Here is a 15,547-nt window from a genome sequence, read left to right on the forward strand (position 1 = left end):
TCTTGTACATAGGAGCAGTATTATAGCAGTTATATTCTTGTACATAGGGGGCAGTATTATAGTAGTTATATTCTTGTACATAGGAGCAGTATTATAGTGATTATATTCTTGTACATAGGAGCAGTATTATAGTAGTTATATTCTTGTACATAGGAGCAGTATTATAGTGGTTATATTCTTGTACATAGGAGCAGTATTATAGTAGTTATATTCTTGTACATAGGAGCAGTATTATAGTGGTTATATTCTTGTACATAGTGGGCAGTATTATAGTAGATATATTCTTGTACATAGGAGCAGTATTATAGTGGTTATATTCTTGTACATAGGAGCAGTATTATAGTAGTTATATTCTTGTACATAGGAGCAGTATTATAGTGGTTATATTCTTGTACATAGTGGGCAGTATTATAGTAGATATATTCTTGTACATAGGAGCAGTATTATAGTAGTTATATTCTTGTACATAGGGGCAGTATTATAGTAGTTATATTCTTGTACATAGGAACAGTATTATAGTGGTTATATTCTTGTACATAGGAGCAGTATTATAGCAGTTATATTCTTGTACATAGGGGGCAGTATTATAGTAGTTATATTCTTGTACATAGGAGCAGTATTATAGTGATTATATTCTTGTACATAGGGGCAGTATTATAGTAGTTATATTCTTGTACATAGGGGCAGTATTATAGTAATTATATTCTTGTACATAGGAGCAGTATTATAGTAGTTACCGTATATACTTGCACATAGAGATATTAATTTAGTAGTTATATTCTTGTACATAGGGGCAGTATTATAGTAGGTATATTCTTGTACATAGGGAGCAGTATTATAGTAGTTATATTCTTGTACATAGGAACAGTATTATAGTGGTTATATTCTTGTACATAGGAGCAGTATTATAGCAGTTATATTCTTGTACATAGGGGGCAGTATTATAGTAGTTATATTCTTGTACATAGGAACAGCATTATAGTGGTTATATTCTTGTACATAGGAGCAGTATTATAGCAGTTATATTCTTGTACATAGGGGGCAGTATTATAGTAGTTATATTCTTGTACATAGGAGCAGTATTATAGTGATTATATTCTTGTACATAGGAGCAGTATTATAGTAGTTATATTCTTGTACATAGGAGCAGTATTATAGTGGTTATATTCTTGTACATAGGAGCAGTATTATAGTAGTTATATTCTTGTACATAGGAGCAGTATTATAGTGGTTATATTCTTGTACATAGTGGGCAGTATTATAGTAGATATATTCTTGTACATAGGAGCAGTATTATAGTAGTTATATTCTTGTACATAGGGGCAGTATTATAGTAGTTATATTCTTGTACATAGGAACAGTATTATAGTGGTTATATTCTTGTACATAGGAGCAGTATTATAGCAGTTATATTCTTGTACATAGGGGGCAGTATTATAGTAGTTATATTCTTGTACATAGGAGCAGTATTATAGTGATTATATTCTTGTACATAGGAGCAGTATTATAGTAGTTATATTCTTGTACATAGGAGCAGTATTATAGTGGTTATATTCTTGTACATAGGAGCAGTATTATAGTAGTTATATTCTTGTACATAGGAGCAGTATTATAGCAGTTATATTCTTGTACATAGGGGGCAGTATTATAGTAGTTATATTCTTGTACATAGGAGCAGTATTATAGTGATTATATTCTTGTACATAGGGGCAGTATTATAGTAGTTATATTCTTGTACATAGGGGCAGTATTATAGTAATTATATTCTTGTACATAGGAGCAGTATTATAGTAGTTACCGTATATACTTGCACATAGAGATAGTAATTTAGTAGTTATATTCTTGTACATAGGGGCAGTATTATAGTAGGTATATTCTTGTACATAGGGGGCAGTATTATAGTAGTTATATTCTTGTACATAGGAACAGTATTATAGTGGTTATATTCTTGTACATAGGAGCAGTATTATAGCAGTTATATTCTTGTACATAGGGGGCAGTATTATAGTAGTTATATTCTTGTACATAGGAGCAGTATTATAGTGATTATATTCTTGTACATAGGAGCAGTATTATAGTAGTTATATTCTTGTACATAGGAGCAGTATTATAGTGGTTATATTCTTGTACATAGGAGCAGTATTATAGTAGTTATATTCTTGTACATAGGAGCAGTATTATAGTGGTTATATTCTTGTACATAGTGGGCAGTATTATAGTAGATATATTCTTGTACATAGGAGCAGTATTATAGTAGTTATATTCTTGTACATAGGGGCAGTATTATAGTAGTTATATTCTTGTACATAGGAACAGTATTATAGTGGTTATATTCTTGTACATAGGAGCAGTATTATAGCAGTTATATTCTTGTACATAGGGGGCAGTATTATAGTAGTTATATTTTTGTACATAGGAGCAGTATTATAGTGATTATATTCTTGTACATAGGGGCAGTATTATAGTAGTTATATTCTTGTACATAGGGGCAGTATTATAGTAATTATATTCTTGTACATAGGAGCAGTATTATAGTAGTTACCGTATATACTTGCACATAGAGATAGTAATTTAGTAGTTATATTCTTGTACATAGGGGCAGTATTATAGTAGGTATATTCTTGTACCTAGGGGACAGTATTATAGTAGTTATATTCTTGTACATAGGGGCAGTATTATAGTAGTTATATTCTTGTACGTGGGGGCCGCATTATACCCTTTTGTAGTGTAGCACTATTTAAGAATGTTTACAGCCATATTATAGTCATTTGTGTTTTATAACAATTATTCTTTCCTCCACATTTATACCCTATGAAGGTGGCTGAATGTAGATTGGTTTTCTTTACTGAGTTTTTCCGTCATTGATCACAGGGATGCTGTGTAAAGCCTCCATATGTGGCTTGTATTCTATAAATCGGACAACCCCTTCAGGTGTAAATGCAGGATAAGCAGATGCCACGTTAGGTGGCTGCAGTCTGTGAGGTCTTCCGTGTTTCTGATACAGGGGCTGGTTCTGGTACTTTCCTAAAAGAGCTTCTAACAAAAGAAGGGGGTGAGAAGTTGTAGAAAATATCCTTCTTCATTCCTCTGAACTAGCGGATTGCAGCCTGCATGATCATCAGTCCTCAGAGTTACCAAGGCCATTACTATCCCAGCTGATGTGCTGTCTTATACAAGATGCCAGGTCAGTGATGGTATTTTGACTCATCCTTCTTACCCCTTATGTACAGCACACAATCGGGGTCCGTACACCATCCGTGGTCCTGCCCTTCCTTGCAAGAAGATGGATAAGCTTTTTAATCTAAATCTACCATGACTCTGCTATTGTACCCAATCCATCTGGGCTGCCTGGTTATGTCAGGGTGTTGTGACCCCAGATTTATTACCTGCTCAGTGAGATTAATGTCTTAAAATGAAAACTGGAAAAAGTTTACCCAATGTGAGTAAACTACTGCAGCACGAGAGAAGATCGCGGAGACTACAGTGAGATGTTCTGCAGAGGACTCGAGAGCTCTAAAGAAGATCGCGGGGACCCTTATATCCTACTGTGAGATGTACTGCAGAGGACTCGAGAGCTCGAAAGAAGATCGGGGAGACCCTTATATCCTACTGTGAGATGTACTGCAGAGGACTCGAGACCTCAAAAGAAGATCGCGGAGACCCTTATATCCTATTGCGAGCTGTACTGCAGAGGCCTCGAGACCTTGAAAGAAGATCATGGAGACTCTTATATCCTACTGTGAGATGTACTACAGAGGACTCAAGAGAAGATCATGAAGACCCTTATATCCTACTGTGAGATGCACTACAGAGGCCTCTAGAGAAGATTGTGGAGACCCTAATATCCTACTGTGAGATGTACTGCAGAGGACTCGAGAGCTCGAAAGAAGATCGGGGAGACCCTTATATCCTACTGTGAGATGTACTGCAGAGGACTCGAGAGCTCAAAAGAAGATCGGGGAGACCCTTATATCCTACTGTGAGATGTACTGCAGAGGACTCGAGACCTCAAAAGAAGATCGCGGAGACCCTTATATCCTATTGCGAGCTGTACTGCAGAGGCCTCGAGACCTTGAAAGAAGATCATGGAGACTCTTATATCCTACTGTGAGATGTACTACAGAGGACTCAAGAGAAGATCATGAAGACCCTTATATCCTACTGTGAGATGCACTACAGAGGCCTCTAGAGAAGATTGTGGAGACCCTAATATCCTACTGTGAGATGTACTGCAGAGGACTCGAGAGCTCAAAAGAAGATCGGGGAGACCCTTATATCCTACTGTGAGATGTACTGCAGAGGACTCGAGACCTCAAAAGAAGATCGCGGAGACCCTTATATCCTATTGCGAGCTGTACTGCAGAGGCCTCGAGACCTTGAAAGAAGATCATGGAGACTCTTATATCCTACTGTGAGATGCACTACAGAGGCCTCTAGAGAAGATTGTGGAGACCCTAATATCCTACTGTGAGATGTACTGCAGAGGACTCGAGAGCTCGAAAGAAGATCGGGGAGACCCTTATATCCTACTGTGAGATGTACTGCAGAGGACTCGAGACCTCAAAAGAAGATCGCGGAGACCCTTCTATCCTTCTGTGAGATGTACTGCAGAAGCCTCAAGATCCTGAAAGAGATTGCAGAGACTCTTAAATGCTACTGTGAGATGCACTGCAGAAGCCTCTAGAGAAGATTGTGGAGACCCTTATATCCTACTATGAGATGTACAGCAGAGACCCAAAGAGAAGATCATGGTGACCCTTATATCTTACTGTGAGACGCACAGCAGAGGACTCAAGAGAAGATCATGAAGACCCTTATATCCTACTGTGAGACGCACAGCAGAGGACTCAAGAGAAGATCATGATGACCCTTATATCTTACTGTGAGACGCACAGCAGAGGACTCAAGAGAAGATCATGAAGACCCTTATATCCTACTGTGAGATGCACTACAGAGGCCTCTAGAGAAGATTGTGGAGACCCTTATATCCTACTGTGACATGCACTGCAGAGGCCTCTAGAGAAGATTCTGGAGACCCTTATGTCCTACTGTGAGATGTACAACAGAGACCCAAAGAGAAGATCATGGTGACTCTTATATCCTACTGTGAGATCCACTGCAGAGGCCTCTAGAGAAGATCATGGAGACCCTTATATCCTACTGTGAGATCCACTGCAGAGGCCTCTAGAGAAGATCATGGAGACCCTTATATCCTACTGTAAGATGATATACTGCAGAGACGTTTTGGCCGTGAAGAATGGGTGGCGATTATCAGCCATTTCAATTACTGATCATCAAGTAGGGTGTAAGACACTAAGGAGCCTCCATGAGTTGACAGGGTCTACCGCTGACCTTCAGGTGGGATCTATCTGCTCCTCGCTCCCTCTGCAATGTGCAGACTGCCACCAGGACAGACCCCTGCAGCAACCTGACCGCCTTGTGAAGCTGCCGCCTCTCTCAGCCGCCTTTCGGAGAGCCTTGACATTTAGAAGCCCGCGAGCCCTCACTCTCCAAGGTGTACGGTGTGTCACAAAGAAAATATATGGAGGCTGCTCTTATTTTATACCCTGGCCGCTCTCCGCACTCTACTCGTATAATCTTCAGCCAACTTCAATATACGGCGAGTGAAAGGTGACCTGTCAGAAATATATATTTTGCTGGGAAAACAGGGCATTTATTATTAGTTTTCAGTCAGCAGAAATGAGTTGCAGTGAAACTGAAATTTAAAAGACCCCTGACCCGTCACGTCATGTGAGAAGAATGCAAAGAAAAAAATGGTATAATTCTCCAAAGTCCCCCATCCCAAGGTACCTGAATAATTTGTCACACATTCCCCGACTAATCAGGAACCAGATAGATCAGGATGAACAAATCTAAAGCTCCAATTCAAACAGGAGCACGGGATTGTCGGTGTGCCCCCTACATCGTGACTCTGGACATTTATAATCGGGTCAAACTAAAGCCCCGAGAAGAATCCGTCTTTCCTTGTCGTGAACAATCTGCATCTGAGCCCTCACCTTATGGAAGTGGCAGAACTTTCCATGACCTGTCGACAAGCGAGGTGATAGATGGATAAGTCATTATGTGGAGAATAACACAATAGGGTGGGATGTGGGGTCGGCAGGAGATAGGGCTGACCCCGGCACTGTCACAACCCCACATAAACATGTCTGACCTATAGGACAGTGAATTGCAGGAAATTAAAAGGATACACTTTTTCAAAAAATAAAGATGAGTTCCTGCTTAAGGATCGCTCGCTGTAAATGTATGCGGGGTGGTCTGTAAATATTGCATTTCTGTATGTCTAAGCTGGATGCCTAAACTCAAGGGAGTGTGCAGCGTCTGACCATCGCAGAGACGAGAAGACAGAATGCAACAGACCTAAATTATCATGAGACCCAATGACCAGATTTGTGCAGAGTAGGGTTGGCATACCCGAACGTGTGCAGAGCCGGAGTGTCGTGCCCAGACGCACGATGAAAAGGAGCGTTGTGCCCAGACGCACGATAAGGAGGCGCGTCATGCCCAGATATACGCAGAGGAGCATTTTGCCCAGATGTATGCAAAGAAGGAGCGTTGTGCCCAGACACATAGCAAGAAGGAGCGTTGTGCCTAGACGCACACCGAGAAGGAGCGTTGTGCCCAGACGCACACCGAGAAGGAGCGCTGTGCCCAGACGCACTACGAGAAGAAACGTTGTGCTCAGACACATGCCGAAAAGGAGGGATGTGCAAGATGCACGCTGAGAAGACGTGTGGTGCCCAGAAGCACCTTAGGAAAGAGAATTGTACCAACAAGCAGGCAGATAAGGAGCGCTGTGTCCAGACATATGCCAAGGAGTGCTGTGCTCAGACGCATGCCTTCCAGGAGCACAGTGCCCAGATTCATCCACTGCAGGAGCCAGGAGCACAGTGCCCAGACGATGACCCTGCAGGTGCCTAGTGCCCAGACGCACATCCTGCAGGAGCACAGTGCCCCCACACACACCCTGCAGGAGCACAATGCCTAGACGCACATCCTGCAGGAGAACAGTGCCCAGACGCACGTCCTGCAGGAGGACTGTGCCCAGACAATCGCCAAGAAAGAAACACAGTGCCCAGATTCATGCCATGCAGGAGCACAGTGCCCCCACACACACCCTGCAGGAGCACAGTGCCCCCACACACACCCTGCAGGAGCACAATTGCCTAGACGCACGTCCTGCAGGAGAACAGTGCCCAGACACACGTCCTGCAGGAGCACTGTGCCCAGACAATCGCCAAGAAAGAAAAGCAGTGCCCAGATTCATGCCCTGCAGGAGCACAGTGCCCCCACACACACCCTGCAGGAGCACAATGCCCAGACGCACGTCCTGCAGGAGAACAGTGCCCAGACGCACGTCCTGCAGGAGCACTGTGCCCAGACAATCGCCAAGAAAGAAAAGCAGTGCCAAGATTCATGCCCTGCAGGAGCACAGTGCCCCCACACACACCCTGCAGGAGCACAATGCCCAGACGCACGTCCTGCAGGAGAACAGTGCCCAGACGCACGTCCTGCAGGAGCACTGTGCCCAGACAATCGCCAAGAAAGAAAAGCAGTGCCCAGATTCATGCCCTGCAGGAGCACAGTGCCCCCACACACACCCTGCAGGAGCACAATGCCCAGACGCACGTCCTGCAGGAGAACTGTGCCCAGACAATCGCCAAGAAAGAAACACAGTGCCCAGATTCATGCCCTGCAGGAGCACTGTGCCCAAACACACGTCCTGCAGGAGCACAGTGCCCAGACGCAAACCTTGCAGGAACACAGCGCCCAGACACACATCCTGCAGGAGCACAGCACCCAGACACATGCCTTGCAGAAGCACAGTGCCCAGATGCAGCCCCTGTAGGAGCATTAAGGCTAGACGCAGACCTTGCAGGAAAACAGTGCCCAGACGCACACCCTACAGGAGCACAGTACCCAGATGCATCCCCTGCAGGAGCACAGTGCCCAGACGCATGCCCTGCTGGAGCATTGTGCCCAGAGTCAGGCACTGCAGGAGCACTGTGCACAGACTCACGGTGTACAGGAGCACAGTGCTCAGACGCACACCCTACAGGAGCACAGTGCCCAGACGCACGCCCTTCAGGAGCACAGTACCCAGATGCATGCCCTGCAGGAGCACAGTACCCAGATGCATGCCCTTCAGGAGCACAGTACCCAGATGCATGCCCTGCAGGAGCACAGTGCCCAGACGCATGCCCTGCAGGAGCACAGTGCCCAGATGCCTACCCTGCTGGAGCATTATGCCCAGAGTCAGGCACTACAGGAGCACTGTGCACAGACTCACGGCGTACAGGAGCACAGTGCTCAGATGCACACCCTACAGGAGCACAGTACCCAGACGCATGCCCTGCAGGAGCACAGTGCCCAGATGCACACCCTGCTGGAGCATTGTGCCCAGAGTCAGGCACTGCAGGAGCACTGTGCACAGACTCACGGCGTACAGGAGCACAGTGCTCATACGCACACCCTACAGGAGCACAGTGCTCAGACGCACGCCCTTCAGGAGCACTCTGCCCAGACTCACCCATGCAGGAGCACAGTACCCAGACACATGCCCTGCAGGAGCCCAAGATCCTGATGTGGAAGAACTATGTGCTGAAGGGCAAGCGAGGTGACCTTTTGCATCCATGATGTCCATTTCCCAGAATGAAGCAGAAGGTGATGGGGAGGCTGTTCTCTTCTTGATGAGATTTCTAATAACATCCTTTTAATTACTACAAGTTGCGGTTGCTGGAGCATGCAACCTGTACGCAGGACGTAGCCCGGAGGAGCGGCACTAATCCTACATGCAGCCATTTTCTCCTTCACCTCCTCTGAAAATGAATGTAAAAAAGCAACGGCCCCGGGGTCTGCGGGTAACATGCACGCTTATTTTAAATGATCCCTGCAGCTAATTACCAGAACATGGTAACAATGAGCCTCGTATACCGAGTAATGGAACCAGATTGTGTTTTTTTAATTGTTAATATCAGGGTGTCATGTCACATCCTCAATGCACCGCCATCAGAATAACAACCCCCGGGAAATAAGTCTTGATTGTGGCTGCACGGGGAGGGGCTTCCAGACGATAGGAAATTAATTACAACAGTCTCATTAATGGGAAAAGCTTATGGAGAGGGTACAGCAATGAGCCGCAGGCTGCACAATGTAAAGCTGTGGGTCCAGGACTTATCAGGGACCTACCATGTCAAAGTATGGATTGGTGAGGGTCCAGGCTTTGAGACCCCACTGAAGCGCTAAGCGTGGTTGACGACATGATAGTATAATATCCTCCTTTATATCTTACAGTCATTGTTACCACCGGGCAGATCATTCCTGCAGACAGAGCCGGGCCGACCACCCAGGATCCGTGGCAGCCATCCCCCTGTACTTGCCAGTAACTTTCCATCCCGCTGCCAGTTCCAGTCGCAGTGCTTGTATTGGCCGGTGTGCCGGGGTCGGGAATGTCCAGATCGTCTCAGTAAATAAGGAAATATGAGTCCTGCAGTAGCAGAGGTCTTCTGGAAGCCTTATTCCTCCGCACACAGGTACACCGCCCGAAACACTCCCAGATCTGGAGAATTAACCCCAAATGTCCGCACCCATATCAGCTCCACACATCAGAAAGGGGTTGTTTAATAGGGGTGCACAATATAGGGTGACCTATAGGTTACTTGCTTCTGCAGCCTTAAAGGGAACAGATCATCGGGGATTGCATTTGTAAACTGGCATCACCATGTTATTAACCGTTTTGTTACGTCCTCACTGCCCCTCCATTGTGTCCCTACCGCCCCACGCACTTTAATAAAAGTAGTGTGAAACTGTCCCCAATGGTGCGGACGGTTTACAAAAGGAATACAGTGGAACCTTGGATTCCGAGCACAATTGGTTCCAGGAGTGTGCTCTTAAACCAAGTAAAGCCCGCTTTACACGCTACAATATATCTTACGATGCGTCGGCGGGGTCACGTCGTAAGTGACGCACATCCGGCATCATAAGTTATATTGTAGCATGTAACAGCTACGTGCGATTGAACGTTAAAACGTTCATCGCACGCACGTCGTTCAATTGAAAAAAAAAATTGAACGTGAGGTTGTTCAATGTTCCCGAGATACCACACATTGCAGTGTGTGACACCCCGGGAACGATGAACAGATCTTACCTGCATCCCGCTGCTCCCGCCAGCAATGCAGAAAGAAGGGGGTGGGCGGGATGTTTACGTCCCGCTCATCTCCGCCCCTCCGCTTCTATTGGCCGGCTGCTGCGTGACGTTGCTGTGACGCCGAACGTCCCTCCCACTCCAGGAAGTGGATGTTCGCCGCCCACATCGAGGTCGTATGGAAGGTAAGTACGTGTGACGGGAAATAATAGTTTGTGCGACACGTTCAACAAATTGAACGTGCCCCACATACGATGGGGGCGGGTCACATCGCATACGATATTGTATGCTTAATCGTAACGTGTAAAGCAGGCTTTACTCTTATATCAAAGCGAATTTTCCCATAGGAAATAATTGAAACAGACAATTCGTTCCACAACCCAAAAATATTTGCTGTATTTATACAAACTTATTACAATAATACAAAATAATGCACTGTATTCATAATTATTACAGTACACTGATACAAAATACTGTACAGTAAAAAAAACATAAAAACAAATTAAACTGCACTTTAGCTTGCAATGGAATTGTTGGTGTGTGGGAGGTACAATACAAGTAATGTGCTGTACTGGTGAGCAGAAAGAAAGTGCAATACTGTGTCCACAAATGCAAATTGATAGACATGCTGTATAGTATATACTGTACTGTGCAATGGTATACTGTATACAGTACATATGTACAGAAAGGTACCTCCAGAGCGGGGCAGAATGCGGTGAAAGGACAGAACCGGAAGTGTGCACAGTGAGTATTTGCTCTTCTTGCAAAGCATTGCTCTTAAACTAAGTTATAAATTTGTAAAAAGCTTTGCTTGTCTTGCAAAACACTCTCAAACCAAGTTACTCTAAAACCAAGGTTCCACTGTACTTGATTAGGTTGTTTTGTTTTTATCCCTTTATACCTTTTGTATATATTTTTGTTACCGCTAAGGGGTCATGTGACACTCTGTTCCCTCCTCCGCGAACAAGCCATATCACGTATTGTAGATCATGCACCACAGTTCCCAAGTGTGGGCCTTCCCGAAACATGCGTGCCATCATGTCCATGGCCAGTCTGATGTGCTGGTACCCAGGGCACATGCGCGAATCAGGGCCCTTTCACACTTGCATTGAATGTGGATAAAAAACCTGTTGAAAAAGAAGCGCAATAGGGTCTTACCCTGACAGACAGGGGGTGACAGAAAGGATAATCCTACTCACCAAGGAGGGTTGTGAAAGGCACAACTCCTGTAACAGCATAAATCCAGATCAACGGCAGCAGTACCCCAGATGGCTGATAACAGAGAGAGATTGTGGAACGGGGCTTTGTAAACCGCGCCAAAGATTACTGATGAAAACTTGGATTAATGTAAACTTTTTATTTTTGCACAGGTCTACGTGTTTCAGGAGGCTCTGCTCCCTTCCTCAGGACCAAATCTCATGTATTGATGTAGCTTATGCCTGTTGGTCCTGAGGAAGGGAGCAGAGCCTCCTGAAACGCGTAGACCTGTGCAAAAATAAAAAGTTTATATTAATCCAAGTTTTCATCAGTGATCTTTGGCGCGGTTTACAAACCACCGTTCCACAATCTCTCTCTGACACTTGCGTTGAACGACATCCGTTGCATTGCGTTGTGTGACAGATGCAACGGATGCTACGGATCGTACAAAATAACGCAATCCGTTATAGTTTTTTTTTCCTTTTTTACACATCTGGGCATGCGCAGTTGTGTAAAGACAGTTGCGTTATCAGAATCCGCCACCATAGGTGTCCATTATAAAAACAATGGACGCCAACGGATTCCTGCAGGTTGCATTTTTTTGACACTCTGCCAAGCGCAAAATAATGCTACATGCAGCGTTCCATCCGCCAGGCAGATGCAACGTAGCGTCGCCTGACGAATGCAACGCAAGGCCATCCGTAGCTAATAGAAGTCTATGAGGAATAAAATGGTTTCCTGCAACGGTTACTGTAATTCCTCAAGGCGGCGGATAGCAACGGATGCCGTTCAACGCAAGTGTGAAAGCGCCCTCAACCGTGCGCATGCGCGGTGAGAAAGAGCTTCATAAAGTGGCTTATGAGGACTCACGCAGTAGAGGAAGGCTCGAATAGGGAAAAAACGCGTGGATGATGTCCAACAGATGATGGGGCACCTTCCGGGAAAAGGAAGAATATATTTCTTAAGGTAAGACTATTACAAAAGTAGGTTACTAAACACTCACCTTCCAAGAGCCAAAACTTCTTGTTTTTAAGTCAACATGGCCATATGATGACTTTTTTTGGGCACCATTAACCTTATTACACTCAGAAATTCCCCCATATTTGTTGTCTTATTTTTGTGACATTCAGTGTGCTGGAAAAGGTTCCTGCCGGTTTTAAAGGTTATAAAGGTTTTATGTATTTACTATTTTTACTACATGATTAATCTGAGTCGTCATATTTTGAGAACTATAACGTTTTCATTTTCTGGGGTGTTCGAGGAAGGAGCTGTATTTTTCTAATTAGTAGTATTTCGGATACATATTACGTCTTGATCCTTGGCCATTCTGAAGCAAGTTGAGCGAAGAAGCATTTTTTCCTTTACCTCGACGTGCCAGATTTCATCTTCTATATTCACTGAAACCGCTTTTCCTTTCTTATTTTCTTTTATTTATTTTTAAACACAATAAGGGAATTGAACCTGCGATTGCATGTACAATACTGGCATACCAAAGTCCATATAGAGAAAGTTTCCAACAACACATTTACAAAAGAGAATAATAAAAATAAAAACAATTTATTGAATCATTTAAAAAATATAGTAGAAAAAAGGTTTTCTTGGAATTAGTCTATGCGATTCGAACACATCTGTCCTTAGTCATAGGTATGCTGTATACTTTATGTATATGGACTACCAGTATCCTATGAACCCCTGTTATGGGGTGACAGACCGCTTACCGACTAGGCATCTAAGGAATTTATTTTGTATTTTTTACAAGGTATTTTGCATTTTACCACTCTCCTATGAACCCCTGTAATGGGGTGACAGACCGCTTAGATGCTGTGGCATCTAAAGGATTTATTTTGTATCTTTATATGGTGTATTGCATTTTAGCACTCTGCTATGGACACCAGTTATGAGCTGATAGACCGCTTAGATGCTGTGACAATACCTACTGTGGCATCTGAGGGGTTAAGTTTGTATTTTTATATGATGTACTGCATCTTATCACTCTCCTATTAACCTCTGTTATGGGGTGACAGACCGCTTAGATGCTGCGGCAATACCTACTGTGGCATCTAAGGGATTTATTTTGTATTTTTATAAGGTGTATTGCATTTTAGCACTCTCCTATGGACACCGGTTATGAGCTGATAGACCGCTTAGATGCTGTGACACTATCTACTGTGGTATCTAAGGGGTTTATTTTATATGGTGTATTGCATTTTATCACTCTCCTATGACCCCCTGTTAAGGGGTGACAGACTGCTTAGATCAGGGGTGGGCAATTAATTTTCCCATGGGGCCGCATGAGAAGTTGGGATGGTTTTAGAGGGCCGGACTAATATAATTAACTCGGTTCTACAATATATATATATATACACCTGTATTATACTACACCACTACATACTACACCTGTATTATACTACAGCACTACACCCCTATATACACCTGTATTATACAGGTGTATATAGGGGTGTAGTATAATACAAGTGTATATAGGGGTGTAGTGGTGTAGTATAATACAGGTGTATATAGGGGTGTAGTGGTGTAGTATAATACAGGTGTATATAGGGGTGTAGTATAATACAGGTGTATATAGGGGTGTAGTATAATACAGATGTATATAGGGGTGTAGCATAATACAGGTGTATATAGGGGTGTAGTATTATACTACACCCCTATATACTACACTTGTATTATACTACACCCCTATATACACCTGTATTATACTACACCACTATATAGTACACCACCACAACCCCCCCCATATACCACACCTGTAAAACTACATTCCCATATACTACACCACTACACCCCAAATATTTGTCAACAGTTAACCCCCCCCCCCCGCCCCCATTGTCCCCGCAGGTTACTAGTAACCACTCACCTCTCTTCTTATTGTCCCCTCTTCAGGCACCTCCGTACGTGCCCCCCCGCTGAGCGGCTTCTCTTTCACATGCCCAGGCTGCGCCGACGCTGTATTCCTAGGAGCCGCTGCTTCTCTCCATACGGCCCCCGCCGCTGCAGCTTCTTCTCCTGCCGGGCGGGAACTTTTTAAATGACACACGCGCGCCGTACTGACGATATCAGGCCGCGCGTGTGTCACAGAGAAAAGTGCCGGACAGGGAACAGAGGAGACCCGGCACGCAGCGTGTGATGAGGGCAATCTGACCACGGGCCTCCCGGAGCCTGGAGCTCCGGACAACAGGTCAGATTGTCCTCATCACTGACCGGCCAGCAAGGACGCCCTGAGCCAGGCGGGCCGGTCACAGAGAGTACCGCCCCTTGCCCAGGTCTGGCTTAGATGCTGCGGCACTACCTACTGTGGCATCTCAGGGATTAAACTGCTGGGATCGGCGCTCGCTTCGATTAGGTGACTAGATAGAATGATCATTACATTACATCTGATTTATTATCATGTTAGGAGCACTTCTATCCTCTCCAGCTGCTTTCATGGTACAGTGTTTGCTAAAGGAAACGCGCTCCCAGAAGTACAATGTAGAGGCGGTCACATTACAAGGCAGGTGCAGCGCTCTTACCTGATCTGCCCTCGTACAAGGGGGCGGCTCTTTGTCCTGTTCATGTTCGAATCGAACGGCACCTCGAAAAACTGCAAGAGAAACACAAAAGCACCTTGAGTGACGTCCAAGAACGCTGCGGACCACATTTTTACCGGTTCATGCACCGTCACTATGAAGCGTCACCCCTGAAAATATTTGAACAATACATTTCACAGGTGCACGGGACACAAAAGGCACAAAATAAACCGCAAAGCCATCCAGTCAACACATCCCTGTGTGGTGGTCGCACGCTGCAATGCCTCCTAATGACGCTGCTTAATCCTACACACTGCGGGTGGCTGAACCTGATCAGACAAAGTGTAAAAAAAAGAGGTGAAGGAACACAAACACGCCGAGAACAAGGGCAGTGATGAAAGGTGGCGCTGACAGAGGAGCTTCAGCTAAGGGTTAACAGACACACCCTGGGCACACGGGAGCCATGTCCTACTGCCATGACTGGTGGGTAATTGGCCATCACAAAGCTCCTCTGTCAGAGTGTTCTGTATAAAGTGGACATGCTCCACCAGCCGCGCAGCGCTGACAGCATGGCACACCAAGCGCCGCACACCCACAGCTCTAATACTGAACACCAGGGGTTTCCCAGACGTCCCCTATACATGTGACTATTCAGATAAACCCA

The 15,547-nt window shown here is 44.8% G+C and overlaps 1 protein-coding gene across 1 annotated transcript in view; it reads right to left on the bottom strand.

Annotated features, from left to right (window-relative positions):
* The window catches only part of COX10 (cytochrome c oxidase assembly factor heme A:farnesyltransferase COX10), a 136,649-nt gene that overhangs the window by 15,639 nt on the left and 105,463 nt on the right, over positions 1–15,547 (bottom strand). Inside the window, exon 5 of the mRNA XM_075347958.1 lies at positions 14,887–14,957. Within this exon, the coding sequence (XP_075204073.1) occupies positions 14,887–14,957 (71 nt within the window). The remainder of the gene's footprint in view (positions 1–14,886; positions 14,958–15,547) is intronic.

This window comes from Anomaloglossus baeobatrachus, chromosome 5 (assembly GCF_048569485.1).
Source record: "Anomaloglossus baeobatrachus isolate aAnoBae1 chromosome 5, aAnoBae1.hap1, whole genome shotgun sequence".
NCBI lineage: Eukaryota > Metazoa > Chordata > Amphibia > Anura > Aromobatidae > Anomaloglossus > Anomaloglossus baeobatrachus.